The 20,770-nt window shown below is 45.6% G+C and overlaps 1 protein-coding gene and 3 non-coding genes across 5 annotated transcripts in view; all 4 read left to right on the top strand.

Moving 5' to 3' along the window:
* The window catches only part of dync1h1 (dynein, cytoplasmic 1, heavy chain 1), a 48,035-nt gene that overhangs the window by 24,409 nt on the left and 2,856 nt on the right, over positions 1-20,770 (top strand). Inside the window, exons 37-69 of one of the 2 annotated variants that reach the window (XM_046307728.1) lie at positions 178-411; positions 1,086-1,292; positions 1,685-1,806; positions 2,093-2,258; positions 3,014-3,177; positions 3,488-3,617; positions 3,959-4,092; positions 4,225-4,339; positions 4,770-4,931; positions 5,693-5,907; positions 6,861-7,065; positions 7,473-7,646; positions 7,828-7,947; positions 8,141-8,261; positions 9,445-9,640; positions 10,700-10,817; positions 11,181-11,396; positions 11,785-11,997; positions 12,411-12,538; positions 12,860-13,013; positions 13,337-13,634; positions 13,828-14,081; positions 14,301-14,435; positions 14,610-14,704; positions 14,885-15,059; positions 15,249-15,324; positions 15,546-15,706; positions 15,906-16,017; positions 16,130-16,314; positions 16,650-16,763; positions 18,254-18,424; positions 18,729-18,946; positions 19,422-19,525. In XM_046307728.1, coding sequence (XP_046163684.1) covers positions 178-411; positions 1,086-1,292; positions 1,685-1,806; positions 2,093-2,258; positions 3,014-3,177; positions 3,488-3,617; positions 3,959-4,092; positions 4,225-4,339; positions 4,770-4,931; positions 5,693-5,907; positions 6,861-7,065; positions 7,473-7,646; positions 7,828-7,947; positions 8,141-8,261; positions 9,445-9,640; positions 10,700-10,817; positions 11,181-11,396; positions 11,785-11,997; positions 12,411-12,538; positions 12,860-13,013; positions 13,337-13,634; positions 13,828-14,081; positions 14,301-14,435; positions 14,610-14,704; positions 14,885-15,059; positions 15,249-15,324; positions 15,546-15,706; positions 15,906-16,017; positions 16,130-16,314; positions 16,650-16,763; positions 18,254-18,424; positions 18,729-18,946; positions 19,422-19,525 — 5,392 coding nt within the window. Of the gene's footprint in view, positions 1-177; positions 412-1,085; positions 1,293-1,684; positions 1,807-2,092; positions 2,259-3,013; positions 3,178-3,487; positions 3,618-3,958; positions 4,093-4,224; positions 4,340-4,769; positions 4,932-5,692; positions 5,908-6,860; positions 7,066-7,472; positions 7,647-7,827; positions 7,948-8,140; positions 8,262-8,839; positions 9,036-9,444; positions 9,641-10,699; positions 10,818-11,180; positions 11,397-11,784; positions 11,998-12,410; positions 12,539-12,859; positions 13,014-13,336; positions 13,635-13,827; positions 14,082-14,300; positions 14,436-14,609; positions 14,705-14,884; positions 15,060-15,248; positions 15,325-15,545; positions 15,707-15,905; positions 16,018-16,129; positions 16,315-16,649; positions 16,764-18,253; positions 18,425-18,728; positions 18,947-19,421; positions 19,526-20,770 lie in introns of both variants that reach the window. The other variant, XM_046307727.1, reaches the window with a different exon arrangement.
* Positions 13,686-13,757, top strand: LOC124002324. The gene has a single exon (XR_006832977.1). It is a non-coding gene; the product is annotated as a small nucleolar RNA SNORD50 (small nucleolar RNA).
* LOC124002330 lies at positions 14,137-14,208 on the top strand. The gene has a single exon (XR_006832983.1). It is a non-coding gene; the product is annotated as a small nucleolar RNA SNORD50 (small nucleolar RNA).
* Positions 18,485-18,556, top strand: LOC124002325. The gene has a single exon (XR_006832978.1). It is a non-coding gene; the product is annotated as a small nucleolar RNA SNORD50 (small nucleolar RNA).

Here is a 20,770-nt window from a genome sequence, read left to right as displayed (position 1 = left end):
TGACTGGTGAAATATCATTTTTACCCGCCGATGCCAACATGTATCAGCAAGAATTTGTTAGACCCTGACAGGAGCCCCGAGTTCATTTTTTCCCCTTGTTTTCCTGACCATATGAGCTAACTAAACTTATTGTCCCTAGAATTATACCACAACATTCCTTGTTTTTGGTCCCGTCAGGTCACAATCTCCGGCGAGTGGCAATCGTGGCAGGGCAAGGTGCCACAGATCGAAGTGGAGACCCACAAGGTGGCTAGCCCGGATGTTGTGGTACCCACCCTGGACACGGTGCGCCACGAAGCCCTGCTCTACACCTGGCTGGCTGAGCACAAGCCCCTGGTCCTCTGCGGCCCGCCCGGCTCGGGTAAAACCATGACCTTGTTCAGCGCCCTCCGAGCTCTGCCTGACATGGAGGTAAGTGTGGTCCCATCAGGAACGCCGTTTACTGGGGTTAGATGGCGCTAGACCTGTGGGTTTCAATTGTAGTCTAAACTGACCTGGTCTGAGTCATGGGGTGATTCTCCAAATGCATACTACCGTGCTCTGAGCACTCGAGGGTTGGAGTACGAGTCCAAATCAAAGTAGGAGTACAGTTATCAAATGCGTACTCTCTGTACGTATTTTGACGCATGCATCGTTGCAAGCTTCAACTGGAAGTATGCAAAGAAATAAGAGGCAAACGCGTTATTTTTTTTTACACAATGTATTAAAATCAATGTAATGTTTTATGCGTTCTCCGTGCAAGAACGTCCTTGGAGAATGCACTAGGAACACGGTAGTATGCATCATTTTTGTTGTTGTGCTGAATTGGAACAAAAGCCGGCGCACCCTGCAGCCCTTCAGCTGGTCACCATAGAGATGGACTTAGGTCAGCTTACAATGTCCACTTAGAATGCATACCACTTAGAATGCATACCACTTGGAATGCATACCACTTGGAATGCAAAACCCAATACATTGCTAATTCCACAATAAGTATGCTAGTGTGGACATTGGACCGGAGGCTAAATCTTCAAGTGTGCCAATGAGTCTTTCAAATGAATAATAGGTCTTCCTGCTGAAGTTAACCCTTTCACATCTGCTCCCAGGTTGTGGGTCTGAACTTCTCCAGTGCCACCACCCCGGAGCTCCTGCTAAAGACCTTCGATCACTACTGCGAGTACCGTCGCACGCCCAACGGTGTTGTCCTGGCCCCCGTGCAGCTGGGCAAGTGGCTGGTGCTCTTTTGTGATGAGATCAACTTGCCTGACATGGACAAGTATGGTACCCAGAGGGTCATCTCCTTCCTCAGACAGGTGAGGCGGTCTCAGCGTGTACATCCATACACACGTACTGGCTGTGTCTCAATAGGTTGTAACATGACTCCTTCCTCAATGACCTTTCTACCTATCAGTGGTACTGAAGTAAAGGAGACCAGGAAGGATGCCATTTGAGAATGGGCTGGTGTGTTCTGAAGTTAAACACAAAGGCAAGGATGGGCAACTCTGGTCCTGGACCGCAGGCACTTCCATTTTTTTATTTTACCGACCTGTGTTGAATTTAGGAAATCACTGAATTGATCAATTATCTGTTGGTCAGGTGTGTTGCCTGCAGCATTCCAGGAACAGGGTTTCCTTCCCCTGCACTATGTTATGCTGAGTTTCTGCAAGAGCATTAACTCACCTTCCTCTGGTGTTTTCCCCTGCAGATGGTGGAGCATGGAGGCTTCTACCGTACCTCAGATCAGACCTGGGTCAAGCTGGAGAGGATCCAGTTTGTGGGAGCCTGTAACCCCCCCACCGACCCCGGCAGGAAGCCCCTCACCCACAGGTACTGTCAACATGACCTATGTCCATTTTGAGACCATGTAGCGTTTTCCTAGGTCTTGTTTATTAGTAGCGACTCACATGGTACACAGCGAGGGAGCGATGTGACACTCTCTTTCATAACGTTTTGAAACGGGAAAAGGAGTGCTTTGTATAGGTGAAGTAGTCCCCTACCCGTTTTCAGTCAGTTTTCTACCGTTTAGTGCCTAATGAATACGACCCCGGACTCAACTCACTGGTCGGTTTTGAATGATGAGTAACTGTTGTGATTTTTTAAAATTTTATTCCAGGTTCCTGCGCCATGTGCCAGTGGTGTACGTGGACTACCCCGGCCCCGCCTCCCTCACTCAGATCTACGGCACCTTCAACCGGGCCATGCTGCGTCTCATCCCCTCGCTGCGTACCTTCGCTGAGCCACTCACCGCCGCCATGGTGGAGTTCTACACCATGTCTCAGGTAAGAGCTTACATATCAAACAGACTGATAAAGTAGTAGAGGTATGTATTTACAGTTATCTGCAGTAGTAGAAGTATCTACAGTAGAAGTATTTTGAGTTATCAAATTTCACCATGACTTATGCCATGTTAGTCAGTCAGATATCAAAATAACAAGATCAATGGGGGCCCCCTGGAGGTCAGGGCACCTGGGCGCGTACCCGGTCCGTATTCGACAACAATTTGTTTAGATGGCTGGCGTAGACTTAACATGCTCATCTAAAAATGGTTGCCTGTCAGTAACTGATGAAACCAGAGAGAAACTGCTGATGCAAAATCTAATTTTAAAATGGTGTATTCTACTATTCTGACTCTAAACAGTAAGTTGAGACCCTGAGTTGCTATTTTTTTTTATGTATATATATTTTTTTTAATACTCTCAACCCACTTTGGGTCATGATCTACAGCAGTAGTATTATCTAATGTAGTATTTACAGTTATCTACAGTAGTAGCCATTTCTATGGTACCACATCCTCACAAATATGTCTTGTATGAGAGCCACTATAGGAATCACTCACAATGTCTGATTTTTGTAGTGCTGAACACAATGGTAGGATAGGATGTAACCTAGTCCCAGATCAGTTTATGCCATCTTGTTAAAACCTCAGGTTGTTAGCAAAACGTCACAAACTGATCTGGGACCAGGGTAGATTGGATGTGCTATAAGGGAACTGACCTTTTTGTCCTCATGGAGCATGTCTCTCTGTCCACTACAGGAACGCTTCACCCAAGACACCCAGCCCCACTACATCTACTCTCCCCGCGAGATGTCCCGCTGGGTGAGGGGCATCTTCGAGGCCCTGCGGCCCCTGGAGACACTCCCTGTGGAGGGTCTCATCCGCATCTGGGCCCATGAGGCTCTGCGCCTCTTCCAGGACAGGTGTGTGTGTGTGTGTGTGTGTGTGTGTGTGTGTGTGTGTGTGTGTGTGTTCAGTCCTTAGGGAAGTAGCCAGACTCTCCCAAAGTAGCCTAATAGAATCTTTGGGGGAAAGATTGTTTAGCGTTATTAATATGGCTTGGAGTTTTCACTTGCCGGGAATAACACCAGGTGCTTGTTCCAGGCTGTAACCAAGGCCCTGAGTTTTCTTGATTGTGTGACCTGATTTGATTTTAAAAGTTGGATGCAAAGAGATCAATGTTGTTGTCTAAGGTCCTGACTGACCTGTTAAACTACTCTCTCCCGTGCACAGATTGGTGGAGGATGAGGAGAGGCGCTGGACAGACGAAAACATTGACATGGTGGCCCTCAAGCACTTCCCCAACATTGACCGTGAAAAGGCCCTCAACAGGCCTATCCTCTACAGCAACTGGCTCTCTAAGGTGAGCTTCCTGCCCATAGTAGCAATATAATATGGTTCTGTTTATACAGACGCAATATAAGTAATTTTATATATATATAATATTACTGCACTGTCCCTTTCACTAAACCTGCAATAACGTCTGCTAAACATGTGTATGTGACCAATAAAATGTGATTTTGATTTGAGATGCAATATAACATGGTTCTGTGTATCGGCATATGTTGCAGCATCACCTAACTACCATATAGACATTACCCACCGTGAATGTAGAGCCAAGAAATTGACACTCATGGCTTGTGTCAGTTGAATGAAAGATGTTAGTTAGTTTTTGTGTTAATGTCTGTCTGTCCCCATCCTCAGGATTATATCCCAGTGGAACAGGAGGAGCTGCGAGACTACGTCAAGGCCCGTCTGAGGGTCTTCTACGAGGAGGAGCTGGACGTGCCACTGGTGCTCTTCAACGAGGTTCTGGACCATGTCCTCAGAATCGACCGGTAAATACATTTAAAAAAAAATACTTCTCTGCTTCAACATTGTGAAATTTAGCACGTGGGTACACTTGAGTTTTTTTGTTGTTGAAATGACTCCTTACTTGACACTGTTAAAAACGGCCAATTCTTTTCCAGAATCTTCCGACAACCCCAGGGTCATCTCCTCCTGATTGGAGTCAGTGGAGCAGGAAAGACCACCCTGTCCCGTTTTGTGGCCTGGATGAATGGCCTGAGTGTCTATCAGATCAAGGTTAGTAAAGAAAAGTCCTGTGTTAATGGCTAACTGTTCCTTTTGAATTACCTTTTGAATTACCATTTTTAAAGCTATCTGAATTGTCATCTCGACACAGTACGACAATATATTATGGGTGGGGTAAGTCGTGTTTCGGAAGTGTTTTTTAAATTATTTTTTATTTTTTTAATGTCTGGAATCCATCGGATGTTTTTTATTTAATTTTCTTATTTCACCTTTATTTAACCAGGTAGGCCAATTGAGAACAAGTTCTCATTTACAACTGCGACCTGGCCAAGATAAAGCATAGCAGTGTGAACAGACAGCAACACAGAGTTACACATGGAGTAAACAATAAACAAGTCATTGTATAAATGGAACAAGTCTATATGTAGGTTCTAATGAGTTGAGTGGTTGAATGAGGTGCTGACTGCATTGTGATGTCCAGGTCCACAGGAGATACACGGGTGACGACTTTGACGAGGACCTGCGGACGGTGCTGCGTCGCTCCGGCTGCAAGAACGAGAAGATCGCCTTCATCATGGACGAGTCCAACGTCCTGGACTCTGGCTTCCTGGAGCGCATGAACACTCTGCTGGCCAACGGAGAGGTAGAGACCGCCAACCCAAGCTTACACTTTAATACTCAAAAGAGCAGTCTCCGTTCCTCTGTCTGCACTGATGTTGAAGAGACAGGTTGGGGTGAAGGCCAAATCAAGATCATATTGCTTTTACCTATCTTGTCAGCTCAGAGCAGAAGGGACAAGGAGAAGGTCGTCACTTTAAACAGATCCCCTGTCGCCTCTTCCATTGGTTCCTACCTAGATATTGCTATTGAGAAACTTGTTGTTAGGAAATACCATACCCTCAAGTTCCTATATACATGACCAAAGGTATGTGGACACCTGCTCATCCAACATCTCATTCCAAAGTCATGGGCATAAATATGGAGTTGGTCCCCTTGTTGCCGCTATAACAGCCTCCACTCTTCTGGGAAAGCTTTCCACTAGATGTTGGAACATTGCTGCGGGGACTTGCTTCCATTCAGCCATGAACATTAGTGAGGTCGGGCAATAAGTTCTGGCTTTCAGTTGGCGTTCCAATTCATCCCAAATGTGTTTCATGCTCTAGCAGGGCAGAAATCTGATGACTTGATTTGTTGGAAAGGTGGCATCCTATGACTGTGCCTAGTTGAAAGTCACTATGAACTCTTCAGTAAGGTCATTCTACTGTCAATGTTTGTCTATGGAGATTGCATGGCGGTGTGCTCAATTTTATACACCAGACAGCAACGGGTGTGGCTGAAATAGCCAAATCCACTATGTCCACATACTTTTTGTGTGTATATTCTCTAACATGTGTCCCTGCCCAGGTGCCAGGTCTGTTTGAGGGTGACGAGTACGCCGCCCTGATGACCCAGTGTAAGGAGGGCGCCCAGAAGGAGGGCATGATGCTGGACACTCATGAGGAGCTCTACAAGTGGTTTACCAGCCAGGTCATCAGAAACCTACATGTGGTCTTCACCATGAACCCCTCATCTGAGGGCCTGAAGGACCGCGCTGCCACCTCCCCTGCCCTCTTCAACAGGTGGGGGCCTCCTATATCCACACCTGCAGTCAGGGCCTAAAATGTACTTTTTGTTCCACCAACAACTGTGGCAGGTAGATGGAAAAAATCTACCAGCCGAAAGTTGCTTTGCCATAATTAACAAACATAAAAAACAGATGACCATGCTTAATGATTCTAACGCAAAAAAAAATATTAGTAAGAAGTAATGTGATAAATTGCTCAATTTCGTTACATTTTTATTAACCAAAATATCAGATGAGACTAAATATTCAGCTGCCACTTTAAGGGCGGGAGGTTACCGTGGTAACGGGGCCACTCGAGTCATGTCACGTGGCCATGATTTTGGATCGCTATCACTCAGAGCCTCCAAAAATGAATCTATCAGCAAAAAGCTCCCCAGCCAGGCCTTGTTACTGCGTGAGGTGGGATATAGATTTTGTATTTCTTTGTGCGATTAGCAGCTATGAAACCGCAGAAAAACAGCTACTGCAACATTTATAAATCACAACTAGCAAATGTGCTCCTACTTGACTTTTTGTACTAAATGTTTATTTGCAAATGTAAAGCTCTCTCTGTAGAGCCCTGCAAATTGACCACCCACCTAGGTGGCTGGTGAAATACACATTCTTACCTGCCAATACCTAAATCTACCGCATTTGGCAGGTGCTAATGTTATGCCTAGCCGACAGTACAGTGGCGCTGGTATTACCTTAGTAGCTGACTCTAAACCCACTCAAATATTTCCATTGAACAGTTTTGCACACTCACTGGTCCCGAGTAGTGGCTGATTCGGAAGTCTTAGAAAAAAACATGTATTTTTTTATGTTGAATTGATTCTTTGGGATCCCTTTTGGATAGACGACACTGCACTCAACCCCCCCATCTAGTCGATTTCAGATCTGTCATGATTGTAGCCTTCCACTGCAGTATCTGTGTTGGACTCATAACTCTTTCTCCCTTCCCTTCCACAGGTGTGTGTTGAATTGGTTTGGAGACTGGTCAACTGAGGCCCTCTACCAAGTGGGCAAAGAGTTCACCATCAAACTGGACTTGGAGAAACCCAACTACAAGGTGCCTGACTACATGCCGGTGGTGTACGACAAGCTGCCCCAGCCACCATCTCACCGTGAGGCCATCGTCAACGGCTGCGTGTTTGTCCACCAGACACTGCACCAGGTAAGACTCACGCTTTGGTAATCAGACCTGGGTTCAAATTGTTTTTTTTTAAATTGTTTTTTCAAATACCTCAGCTGAGCTCGCCTAGTGCAATGGAACCAATGGAATAGTCCCAAAAGTGCAAAACACGGCCCATCTGGCACTCCAGGCAGGCTCAAACAAACCCTTAAAGTATTTGAAAGAATAGAAATACCAGGCCTATGCACTTGTGGAGATCTGAGAGGATTTGATTGGTGTAAGCAATATAGTGAAACTACTTGATTATACCTGTCAATTCCTCTCAGATCTCCACAAGTGGGCTTAGAGGTACGATTTGGGACTGGGACAACATTTTAAACCAGATCTGTCGATCATATGACGGTAAAATGGTACTCACGTTTGCTTACGATGGTATTCTTCCTCCTCAGGCTAACAGCCGGCTGTCCAAGCGTGGCGGGCGCACCATGGCTATCACCCCGCGCCACTACCTGGACTTCATCAACCACTACGCCGACCTGTTCAACGAGAAGCGCAGCGAGCTGGAGGAGCAGCAGATGCATCTCAACGTGGGCCTGAGGAAAATCAAGGAGACCGTGGACCAGGTGACGCTTCCTTCCATAATTGTCTTTCCTGACAAACAAACTTAAGACGTGGATAGAGCTAGCTAGCTTGCAGACGTACAATTTGGCTCAGTGTTTCAAGATTATGGTAGATCTGTTTGGATTTTTATTGTCCATTCCAGTTGTTTGTCACCATAGTCTGTATCTTGATCTTCACCCATAGGTGGAGGAGCTGCGTCACGACCTGAGGATCAAGAGCCAGGAGCTGGAGGTGAAGAACGCGGATGCCAACGACAAGCTGAAAAAGATGGTCAAAGACCAGCAGGAGGCGGAGAAGAAGAAGGTAAGAGGGAGAGGAACTATTTCGCTGTATACCAGTGGTCTGACAATTCCGTCCCTTCTGGGCCAAGAAATAAGCAGATCAGGTCCTGATGTGGCTCCCGGGCTTGGACTTTCAGATCTCTGCTGTATACTAACCTCTGTGGAAGTAGATGGTGGTTGTATTAGACCTGTGTGTTTTCCATTGGGATTTCTAGGTGATGAGTCAGGAAATCCAGGAGTCTGTGTACAAGCAACAGGAGAAGATCAAAGACAAACAGCTGAGTGTCAAGGTAGACCTGGATCAGGTGGAGCCCGCTGTTATTGAGGCCCAGAATGGTACGTCTCCCTTTTTTATTTTGTATTTAATTTCCTTACACTTCTGATGACTGCTTTAGACATTGTTGCAAAATCAGCTTAGAGGCAGACTGATCTATTTAACAAGCAGTGTTTTGGGAGCGTTCATATTCGCAATGTCACTGCTGCTGTTGAATGATTACATCCCCAAGTTTACATTATGAGATGCCCAGCTGATGGAAACAACAAGTTTACATTATGAGATGCCCAACTGATAGAAACAACATTTAGATTAAGAGATGCCCAACTGATAGAAACAACAAGTTTAGATTATGAGATGCCCCGCTGATAGAAACAACAAGTTTAGATTATGAGATGCCCAACTGATAGAAACAACAAGTTTAGATTATGAGATGCCCCGCTGATAGAAACAACTTTGCTCTTTTTGAGCAGATTTCTTTTTCTTTCCAAGTTCTTTATTGTCCTCTCTCCCGCGGTCTCCCGGTACGAGATGGATATCTCTCTTCTTAATCTAACTTCTCTGCTTCTCGCTTTCCCTCTTTGCTGTTGATTCTCCCCTCCGTCCTCTTGTGCCCCCACCCTCCTCTGGCCGGGGTTAGCCGTTAAGTCCATTAAGAAGCAACATCTGGTGGAGGTGCGTTCCATGGCCAACCCGCCGGGGGCGGTCAAGCTGGCCCTGGAGTCCATCTGCCTGCTCCTGGGGGAGAGCACCACAGACTGGAAGCAGATCCGCTCCATCATAATGAGGGAGAACTTCATCCCCACCATTGTTAACTTTTCTGCCGATGAGATCAGGTGACCATGAGTGTTTTGTTGGAGGGGGAAGATTGCGGCGGTGGGGTTTGTGTGACCGAGGGAAGGGGTGTCTGTGATTGTTCAATGGCAGAGAGGAGTTGTGTGATTTGACATTTGATTTAACCAATTACAGAGCGGTTTGGTTTGAGCTGCTGACATGTTTTGGCACTTCTGCAGTAAAATCTAGAGCAAGACTCATTCCTGCTAGCAAGTTTAAAGAGATCCAAAAATGGCCCCTTTCTTCAATGGAGTTCAAATACCTAAACACCTCTGCCCTGAAACACAGTACCTTCGCCCCCCTCTTCCAACCCTGCTGCTGTCAAACCCCCCTCCTCCCACCCCTTCTGTCCTGCATGGTTCCTAAAGAGTGGCCCCCCCCTTTTTCCCTCCCCCATCCATCCCTCACCAGCCGTCAGCTCTATTAAGCGTCACCATCTTGTTGAAGTGCGTGCCATGACCAACCCCCCTCCCACGGTTAAGCTGGCCTTAGAGTCTATCTGCTTACTGCTGGGCGAGGAGACTAATGACTGGAAAAAGATCAGACAAGTTATTGTCAGGGACAATTTCATCACCAACATAGTCAACTTTGTCTCAGAGGACATGAGGTACTGTGCTTATCCGTTTTTATATTACTCTGATCGCAATCTTCCTCGCGCAGTTGTGATTCACTGTGTTATTGTTAATTGCCAAGTGGTTGTCTTGAGAAATCAGAAGAGTAATGTACTGATTTATTGATAGTAGACCAATCTCGGCATGATTATGCTCATTGAATCAAGTTAGCATGTCCAGCAGTTGGCTAGATGTTTTCTGACCGTAGTTGGTAGAAAAACAGTTAGTCTGAAATCAGTCACTACTATCTGTATCCATTTGGATGAAACATTTCAAAATGATTCATACTAAATAGAATGCAATTTTCTAGTTGAAGGGCAATTTCACCCTAGCTCTGTCACAGTCATTACTATGTTAACAACATTAGGTTTTGTCATCTATCCATCAAAAATATCCCCAGTACAAGCTACAACAAGTGCATTTTCATGTCACCGGTAGAATCAAACTTCCTGTGTATTCGTCTGCTCCAAGTGTACCACCACTCCGGCATTCATAGCGAATGCACGATGCACAACGTGGCCAGAGCAGAAAGCACCACTCCACACCAAGCTGTCGTCTCTCAGTGAATCGGCCAATAGGAGCATCGCTGAAAAGACATCATCTAATGGCTCTGTCAAACAAAGACAATCACATCTACACCCAGATGTATAGTGTGGTCGGTATAACATAGAGGCTTTGTGAAATGCCTTTTTTTTTAGATCTCATCCATCACAACAATACACCGGATGTTGCCATCGGGTGTATGGTTCAGCACGTGAAACCCAGACTTTGTGGTCAAATATATGTATATGTGAAAGGATCTCACTGTGCTAGAAGCGTTTCAGACACGATCCAAACAAACCCAGTCATATTTTGGTGAAATTTCCCTTTAAAAGCTGTAACAACCAAAATGATTTTTTTTTAATGTTTGCTTCCTTGCTAGCCACCCCTTTCGTACATAATTTCATCCTAATCATTTCTGAAATACCCTGCTTTCAATTTAATTAATTTGCCATTTTTTTTATACAATTGCCTGTTGCTCTGTCCTAACCCTGTGACCTCTATTGTCAATGCAGTGAGTCAATCCGTGAGAAGATGAAGAAGAATTACATGTCCAACCCCAACTTCAACTACGAGATGGTCAACAGGGCCTCCCTGGCCTGTGGCCCCATGGTCAAATGGGCCATCGCTCAGGTAAGGAAACCACCACCCACTGACCATTTTATTTTACCTTTATTTTACTAGGCAAGTCAGTTAAGAACAAATTCTTATTTTCAATGTCGGCCTAGGAACAGTGGGTTAACTGCCTGTTCAGGGGCAGAATGACCGATATTGTACCTTGTCAGCTCGGGGATTTGAACTTGCAACCTTTCGGTTACTAGTCCAATGCTCTAACCACTAGGCTACCCTGCTGCCCCATGGGAACGGTGTAAGGGTGAATCTAAAGTCTTTCCTCGATTCCTTGCATCCTCGTCTCCCTCTCAAAACACATTGGAGGAGAATGTCAGAGGAGGATTCTTGGATCTTATATTGACCCATCTCTTCCCCCTCTTCTAGCTGAACTACGCTGACATGTTAAAGCGAGTGGAGCCGCTGAGGAACGAGCTGCAGAAGCTGGAGGACGATGCCATGGACAACAAGTCCAAGGCAGAGGAGGTGGAGCAGATGATCCACGACCTGGAGTCCAGCATCGCCCGTTACAAGGAGGAGTACGCCGTGCTAATCTCTGAGGCCCAGGCCATTAAGGCAGATCTGGCCGCCGTCGAGGCGAAGGTAGGGAAGTCCATCCACCCATAAAACAACCATTTCACCATCTCCATAACCTTAGGAATTAACAAGAGATACCATTTCTCCATAACCTTAGGAATTAGCAAGAGATACCATTTCTCCATAACCTTAGGAATTAGCAAGAGATTTAGGAAATATGTTTTCGAGCAAATAGTGTTTTTTCAAAGAAAGGCGTGGCATCTCAACTATGAACATTCTGAAAGTCAATGCCCTAGACTTAACAATAGAATGTTGCCCAATGGGATGATTCTTCAGTTTAAAACTCAATTCCAATGTAAAGCAATTGAAGACTAGGTGGAAAAGCGCTGTATCAATCCAATCCATCATTGTTCTCATTGTTAAATCCAACCTTGACCGTCTTCTGTGAGTGCAGGTGAACCGCAGCACAGCCCTGCTCAAGAGCCTGTCTGCCGAGAGCGAGCGCTGGGAGAAGTCCAGCGAGACGTTCAAGAACCAGATGGCTACCATCGCCGGGGACTGCCTGCTGTCCGCAGCCTTCATCGCCTATGCGGGCTACTTCGAGCAGCAGATGAGGCAGAACCTCTTCACTACCTGGTCGCACCACCTGCAGCAGGCTAACATCCAGGTACTGGGGGGGGTGTAGGTCATCTGCAGCAGGCTAACATCCAGGTACTGGGGGGGTTGGGTTGTTCAGTGGCTCATGTAATGGGGGTAGTTCTCAGCACTAGGCTTTCGTTGACATCATGAGTAGGGGAGGGGTCATGAGTTTTTCCATGTCAAATCACAGGATGAGGGTTAAAAATACTGGCCCTAATGATAAATGACCTTGCCGGAGATGTTGAGAATTGTGTTGGCTCCCACGGCTATTTCCTAGGCTTTAGTTCAGACGGCTAACTGTTTTGAGTCGCATGGACAATCCAAGTTCGAAACCCAGACTTTTACGCCTACTCTGGCAGTCATCTGTAACTCAAGGCCTTATTCTATGTAATGTTCTAGACTCTATTTTGTATGGCTAAACAGATCTGTCTCTCCCACTAGTTCCGCACGGACATCGCCAGGACTGAGTACCTGTCCAATGCGGACGAGAGGCTGCGCTGGCAGGCGAACTCCCTCCCGGCGGACGACCTCTGCACAGAGAACGCCATCATGCTCAAGAGGTTCAACAGGTGAGTGTGTCCATCCGAATCACAATATCATCCACTTTTTTTCCACGTCTAGGAGTTGAAGTGTTCTAAATGACCAACTCAGAGTGGTAGAGGATGATAGTTCTATCATAAACCTCTATAGAAAGCTAAACACTTCACTGTGGATCCTGTCAGAAGATACAAAACTTTACCATGGAAATGTTTGGATAATGAATGCCTATCCTAGTTCCACGGTGCATCCAAGAGTGTGATGGATAGACTTTAAAAAATAAAATAAAAATTCTGGAAAGCTGTCCATTTCTTTGGGCTAAATGATACATCAAAAAATTTAACCTTTCCCAGGTATCCACTGATCATCGACCCGTCCGGCCAGGCCACAGAGTTCATCATGAACGAGTACAAGGACCGCAAGATCACCAGGACCAGCTTCCTGGACGACGCCTTCCGGAAGAACCTGGAGAGCGCCCTGCGTTTCGGAAACCCTCTGCTTGTGCAGGTCAGAACAGACTTCTAGGTCGATCCAGCATATTCCAGACCATCTATAATAGCATGCTAGTAACACATGCTATTGATCTGAATACATTGGGAGGTAATACTCTGCTTCTGCCGTAAAATATAATCTCCCTTGAGACTGGTAACATTGTTACTATATTTAACATAAGCTTTAACGTAAATGTTAGGTCCAGTAGCTAGCTAGAGAATGCAACGTTTGGTTCTGGGTTCCAAGATTACTGTTGGGCTAGCCAACCTTGGTTCATTTGGATAAAACCATTTAGCGTCCATGTAACTAATGGTAATATGTAACAATGTCTCCCCCAGGATGTAGAGAGCTACGACCCCATCCTGAACCCGGTGCTCAACAGAGAGGTGCGCAGGACCGGCGGACGCGTGCTCATCACCCTTGGCGACCAGGACATTGACTTGTCGCCATCCTTCGTCATCTTCCTCTCCACACGCGACCCCACAGTGGAGTTCCCTCCAGACCTGTGTTCTCGTGTGACCTTTGTCAACTTCACAGTGACACGCAGCAGTCTGCAGAGCCAGTGTCTCAACGAGGTGCTTAAGGCCGAGAGGCCCGACGTGGACGAGAAGCGTTCCGACCTCCTCAAACTGCAAGGTGAGAAGCTTGCTTGCGCAACTCTCGTTCCGTGTGCCGACAGTCTCTTGCATTAGATGATGAATCTATCCAGAACCTGATTTCATGTGAATGAAACTCGTATACGGATCTGACTGCTGATATGCAATGCACACGAAAGTATCTACTCTCTACTCTTAGTCCTATTTTTATCCATTAACCCTCCCTCCACCAGGTGAGTTCCAGGTGCGTCTGCGCCAACTGGAGAAGTCCCTGCTGCAGGCCCTGAACGAGGTCAAGGGTCGTATCCTGGACGACGACACCATCATCACCACCCTGGAGAACCTGAAGAAGGAGGCGGCGGAGGTGACCAGGAAGGTGGAGGAGACTGACATAGTGATGGCTGAGGTGGAGGCAGTGTCGCAGCAGTACCTGTCCCTCTCTTCGGCCTGCAGCTCCATCTACTTCACCATGGAGGCCCTGAACCAGGTACACACACTGCTATCTCTTATAAAGATTATCCCTTGTGCAGACAGCATCTTGCATTAAATGATGAATATATCCCAAACCTGAGTTCATGTGAATGAAACTCTTATACGGATCTGACTTCTGATATGCAAGTCTCTTCTAGTTCTGTTTCTATGGTGGTGACACTCTTAAAAACCTTCTAGTAGTGAACCAAAAAGTATTGTACCTGTCTGTCTCCAGATGCACTTCCTGTACCAGTACTCGCTGCACTTCTTCCTGGATATCTACCACACGGTGCTGTACGAGAACGCTAACCTCAAGAGTGTTAGCGACCACACCCAGCGCCTCACCCACATCACCAAGGACCTCTTTCAGGTAAGCGCACATCTCAAACACCCACTAGAACCTAGAATGTCTAAAAACCTCACATCTAGAACACCTTCTAGAACATCTAGAGCTGGAGTTTTTTCTTCAAATATTTTAAGTTTATGGGTGTTTGTTTAGAGGTTTTCTAGTGCAAAATCACCAATCCCATTTTCTCGTTTTCAGGGGGCGTTCAACAGAGTGGCCAGAGGCATGTGTAACCAGGATCACATCACCTTCGCCATGCTCTTAGCCAGGATCAACCTGAAAGGCATGACAAGGTATTGAACTTTGAACTTTCTACACATTCCAGGTTATAATGTGAAGGATAAGGTCCATGGTTCAGTTCCAAAATCTACACTACCACAATGTATTGAGGATGCATTCTAAGTGGTATACTAGTGTGGACAGTGTGGCGTTGCCCCTGCATGTCATTGATAACCATTTCCTGTTGCCCTCAGCGAGCCGTCCTACGACGCAGAGTTCCAGCACTTCCTGCGTGGTGCGGAGATGGTGCTGAAGGGTACAGCGGTGCCCAAGGTGAAGGGCCTGACCACGGAGCAGTGTGAGGCCATGATCATTCTCAGCCGTCTCCCCGCCTTCAAGGACCTGGTCTCCAAGGTGGAAGCTGATGAGGTGAAAAACTTGGAGGGAAGGAAGGGGAAGACAATTAATTTAGCAATGTGAAGCTCTTTAATAAACCGTTTGTTAAACCGACTCTTTACTAAACTGTTTGTTAAGTAGAAGAGCATTACAATTATTTTTTAGAAGAAAAGAGTAAGAAAGGAACATTTTTAAGTTGACATGTTTTTTTTACCATTGCAGCAATTCTTCATGTGGATTGAGAGCAACTCCCCTGAGCTGTCCGTGCCCTACCTGTGGACAGAGGAGAAACAGTCAAGTGAGTATTTCAATCCGATTTAGTTTGGGGGAAGCATAGAAACCCATGACGTTCAGAGGCTGCTATGCATTGTCGAGATCCCAATTATGCTCTTGATAGAATTTGCATTAAAAATACCAAATTAATGTAGAGAATATGGGTAGTTTGTGGTTCAGTGCTGGTGGTAAAGAGTGCTACGGGGATTCTGTGCAGTCCATGTCAAAAATGTCTGTCCTCGACAGCCTCCATCGGTCAGGCAGTGCACCAGCTGCTCCTGATCCAAGCCTTCCGTCCGGACCGCATGCTGGCCATGGCCCACATCTTTGTATCTAAGGTCCTGGGAGACACCTTCATGGCCATCATCGAGCAGCCCCTTGACCTGGGCAACATTGTGGAGAGCGAGGTAACAGAGCATAGAAATAGAATCTACCATCGTAGTCATTTCATATCTATGGTACAGAAGTCTGGACATCCCTGAATCGACAATCTCGGATATATTGTGTGTTATTTGTACAGTGTTTTTTTAAGGGTCACTGTTCTACGTACCATTGCGTATTACAACCGCTCATCTCCTTGTGAAACTTATTCTCCTACCCGCCTAGGTGAAACCCAGTACCCCTGTTCTGATGTGCTCCGTACCCGGGTACGATGCCAGCGGCCTGGTCCGGGACCTGGCAGCTGAGGAAAACAAACACATCACCTCCATCTCCATTGGTAGGTAGCCTACATCAGGGTTTAGTCAGTTCAGTTTGAAAACAGCCCAGGAGGACGTATGAAACATCTACTGGCATGTTAGAAACCTGGCTCCTCCTCTTCTCTCTCTCAGGTTCTGCTGAGGGCTTCAACAAGGCCGACCGCGACATCAACACCGCTGTCAAGTCCGGCAGGTGGGTGATGCTGGAGAACGTGCACCTGGCTCCTGGTTGGCTGATGCAGCTGGAGAAGAAGCTCCACTCCATGCAGCCCCACGCCAGCTTCCGTCTCTTCCTCACCATGGAGATCAACCCCAAGGTCACATTCCACTTTCAACTTCCTTAGAAAAAATAAACAAGATTATTTTTTCTATGACAATGTTTTACTCTGTATTGAGGACTATAAAGACATAACAGTAAACTTAATGAAAGTACTAGAAAGGGGTTTTTGAAGAAAGTTCAAGCTCACTCAATTGTTGATTTAAAAAAATTAAACGTTTAAAAAACAGTGATTTAAAAAAATGTCCACGTTGTTACTTGAAGTATAACTTATCACTGTGATTGGTTAACCTCGAGCTTTTTGTCACCATGTGCCACAGTTATGAATGTGTTGACTGTTGAGAGATCTAAATGTGTTTTCTCTGTTCCTCTCAGGTGCCAGTGAACCTGCTGCGTGCTGGACGTATCTTTGTGTTTGAACCTCCTCCTGGTGTCAAGGCCAACATGCTGAGGACCTTCAGCAGCATCCCTGTGGCTCGCATGTGCAAGGTGACCAACTATATGAATACTGATTACTCTCTCGCTCCTTTTCTCTCCTGTCACTTTTTGCCCCTCTGTTCGTCTCACACCTTCTTCCTCCGTAAACTTGGATTAATGATTTCTTTTTACCTTGACTATTAAAGGGTCAATCTGCAAATGTGACAATTTTTGGGGGGACTTTTAACTTCTTGATGCACCCATCCCGTTAGCGGGTTCATCAACATCCGCTGAATTGCAGAGCGCCAAATTCAAATTAAATTACTAAAAATCTCAATATAGCAAAACACAGCGTAGCTTGTTAATCCACCTGGAGAAAACATACCAAGCGTTTATGTAAGGACATCTCTCTCAGTAGACAAAACATTACAAACGGCTAGCAGCCAAGTAGATTGGCCAGAAAAGCAAAAGCAATGAATCGCTTACCTTTGATCTTCAGCTTGTTTGCACTCACGAGACTCTCAGTTACACAAATGTTCCATGAAGATTATTTTTATATCCAAAATGCCTCCATTTGATTGGCGCGTTATGTTCAGAAATCCACAGGCTCGAGCAGTCACGACATCGCAGACAAAAATTCCAAATAGTATCCGTAAAGTTAGTAGAAACATGTCAAACGTTTTTTATAATCAATCCTCAGGTTGTTTTTACAATATATAATCGATAATATTACAACTGGGACTGTGGCTTCTTCAATAGGAGAAAGTCTGCTCCAAGCTGTTGCGCAGGGAAAACACTGCTGGCACCCAGCCATACAATGATGTGATGTGATCTTTCTCACTCATTTTCCAAAATAAAAGCCTGAAACTATGTTTAAAGACTGTTCACACCATAGGGAAGCCATAGGAAAAGGAATCTGGTTGATATCCCTTTAAATGGAGCGAAGGCAGGCAATGGAACAGAGAGCTTTCAGGAAAAACAGCACTTCCGGGTTGGATTTTCCTCAGGTTTTCGCCTGCAATATCAGTTCTGTTATATATACTCAGACAATATTTTGACAGTTTTGGAAACTTTATTGTTTTCTATCCTAATCTGACAATTTATATGCATATTCTAGATTCTGGGCCTGAGAAATAGGCAGTTTCATTTGGGTAGGTTTTTCATCCAAACATCAAAATACTGCCCCCTACACTCAAGAGGTTAAATTAATTATATATTTATATTATATAACCATAGGTTCTTTAAGAATATAACTACGGCCTATTGAGCTTAGTTTAAGTGTCCTACCCCATCAAGAACCCAAGATATAAGCTTGTTTTACTCCATTGTTTGTAAACAATGTAATTGAAAACTAACGTTGTCTCGCCTTGAAACAACATGGTTAACTATAATTTTAATATTGTGGATGGTCAGTCCTTGCATGCATAGCTCTGTCTGAATTTGAGAGCTCCAAACCCATTCCTCAGCTATTTACCAAAACAGTGGTGGAGTGGCCACTTTGTTTGAACTTCAGATTGCCCCTATAAAAACAAACTCTTCTACTTGTCTGTCATCCTCTGCAGGCACCCAACGAGCGTGCCCGCCTCTACTTCCTGTTGGCCTGGTTCCACGCCGTCATCCAGGAGCGTCTGCGCTATGCCCCGCTGGGCTGGTCCAAGAAGTACGAGTTTGGAGAGTCGGACCTGCGCTCGGCCTGCGACACCGTGGACACCTGGCTGGACGACACCGCTAAGGTCAGTCACGCGCTGTTGACTCATACGTTGGGTTCTTTCTGTATGCAGAACGTCTCTTACATTAGATGATAAATCTATCCCGAACCTGATCTCATGTGAATGAAACTCTTAGACGGATCTGACTGCTGATATGCAATACACACATAATATATACATTCTTGCAGTTAGGAATGAAGATGGTCACTCAATAAAAACTAAAAATGTACTAGTCTCTAAGTTGGATGGGTGTGGTGACAATAGAACAGGTATTCTATGTATTTCTATGGTGGTAACCTTCCGTTCTCCTCTTCCTCCACACCCCCAGGGCCGTCAGAACATCTCCCCTGACAAGATCCCCTGGGCAGCCCTGAAGACCCTGATGGCCCAGTCCATCTACGGCGGCCGCATCGACAACGAGTTTGACCAGCGCCTGCTCAACACCTTCCTGGATCGCATCTTCACCACGGGCAGCTTCGACTCAGAGTTCAAGCTGGCCTTCAAGGTGGACGGTCACAAGGACATCAAGATGCCCGATGGCATCCGGTCAGTGGCTGGGGTTGGGGTGGTAGATTTACTTTAGTGATATTACAAAAATATAAACGGAACAGGAGTATTTCTGTCAGAAAGCCCTTTTGTGACACGCATTCTGACTGGACCTGGCTCCCTGCCCAGTCATGTGAAATCCATACATCCAACTGTAATGTAGTAAAATCTTTGAAATTGTTGCGTTTGTTTTTCGTGTATCAACTGAACTAAGGTGTAGTATACAGTACATACAAAAAACTATATATTGTGATCAATTCTCAGTAAAATGTTTGTCATAAAGAAATTCAGGGGAAATTCACACATTTAGGCATTTCAGGTGATTTTCTAATATCCTCCCTCAGTAACGCTGTTCTCTCTCTCTTATCTCCGCTCTCAGTAACACTGTTTTTGTTTCTCCTCCCTCCTCCCTCAGTAACGCTGTTCTCTCGCTCTCTCTCCTCTCTCAGTAACACTGTTCTGTCTTTGGTTCCAGGCGTGAGGAGTTCATGCACTGGGTGGAGATGCTGCCAGACACCCAGACACCGTCCTGGCTGGGCCTGCCTAGCAACGCTGAGAAGGTCCTGCTCACCACTCAGGGTATGCTATTGGCTACAGCTGGTTGGCCCTGGCTGCAGCTGCACTCAAGCGGCTTGTCCGGTTTTGTCTGTGGGATCCTTTGTCTGCAGCGAAGGAGACTGCCGAAACTAATCACTCATCTTTGGTTTCTCCTCTCTCCATATCTGTTGTAACACATCTTATTTCCACAGGCCTCATTCTCCTCTAACTAGAGAAATGACTACCATTGGTGTAGACTAGAGCATATTCTAACTTGGGCAAGGATAGGTAACCCTGGTCCTGGAAGACCAGGTGTGTTGAATTAAGGAAATCACTGATTAATTACCTCCATTGGTATTGTATGGATCCTAGTCCTGCAGTGGCACTCCAGGAACAGGGTTTCCTTCCTCTGAACTACAGGAAGGACTACCAGGGCCTAAAATGTACTTTTTGGTCCACCAGCCACTTGTATTTTTTCACCTTAATAACATAAAAAATAAACTAATGACCATGTTTCTAAAAACAAATAATGTTTTTAGTAAGCAGTAATAACTTTTTGAACCAAAATATCAGATGAGACAAAATATTCAGCTGCCCCTTTTTAAGGGTGGGGGGGGGTTAACAGGGCCACTTGAGTCATGTCTGTGTGCGTGAGAGATTTGGGATCTGACTAGGGCGTCTCTAAGCTATCAGTTGAAGCAGCAGAGTCAAACTAACGTTGAAAAACAACCAAGCTTGTGAACAAAACAATTGAAATTGCCAAGAAACACAAGGACAAAGTCTCACCTTGTAGACTTTAGAGTAAATTAGACAAACTTTGATGCCTGTGCACAGTGCCTCCTAAAATGAATCTATCAGCACTTCCCTCAGAGCGCACAGCTCTGATAGGTGAGATTAGCAGCTATGAAACAAAACAACAGCAGTACTTTGAAAACACCTACTGCAGCTTTTTTTGTGTGTTAAATCACAACCAGCACATGTGCTCCTACCCGCTAGTAAAATGGGTATTCTTACCCACCAACGCCTAGATCTACCTGCATTTGACAGGTGTTCATTTTATGCCCTGATGACTACCATTGATACAGAGCATATTCTCTCACTGCTTCCAGTAACGTGGTTGTAGGCCCCTTTCCTCTCCTTGTTCCTTGTTCCTTTCCTCATAGCAGTTCCAGTGTTCTAACCGAAGGCCCCCGTGTGGTAGCCTTACCAATGGGAGTGTTCTGTCCAGCAGAGGGGTGTTCTCACCCTCCAGCAGCTGTATTTCACATTTATCGTGTCTCGCTTGGC

This window comes from Oncorhynchus gorbuscha, linkage group LG17 (genome assembly GCF_021184085.1).
Source record: "Oncorhynchus gorbuscha isolate QuinsamMale2020 ecotype Even-year linkage group LG17, OgorEven_v1.0, whole genome shotgun sequence".
Classification (NCBI taxonomy): Eukaryota; Metazoa; Chordata; class Actinopteri; order Salmoniformes; family Salmonidae; genus Oncorhynchus; species Oncorhynchus gorbuscha.
Note: the sequence above shows the minus strand (reverse complement) of the source record. Positions and strands in the feature narration are given on the sequence as shown.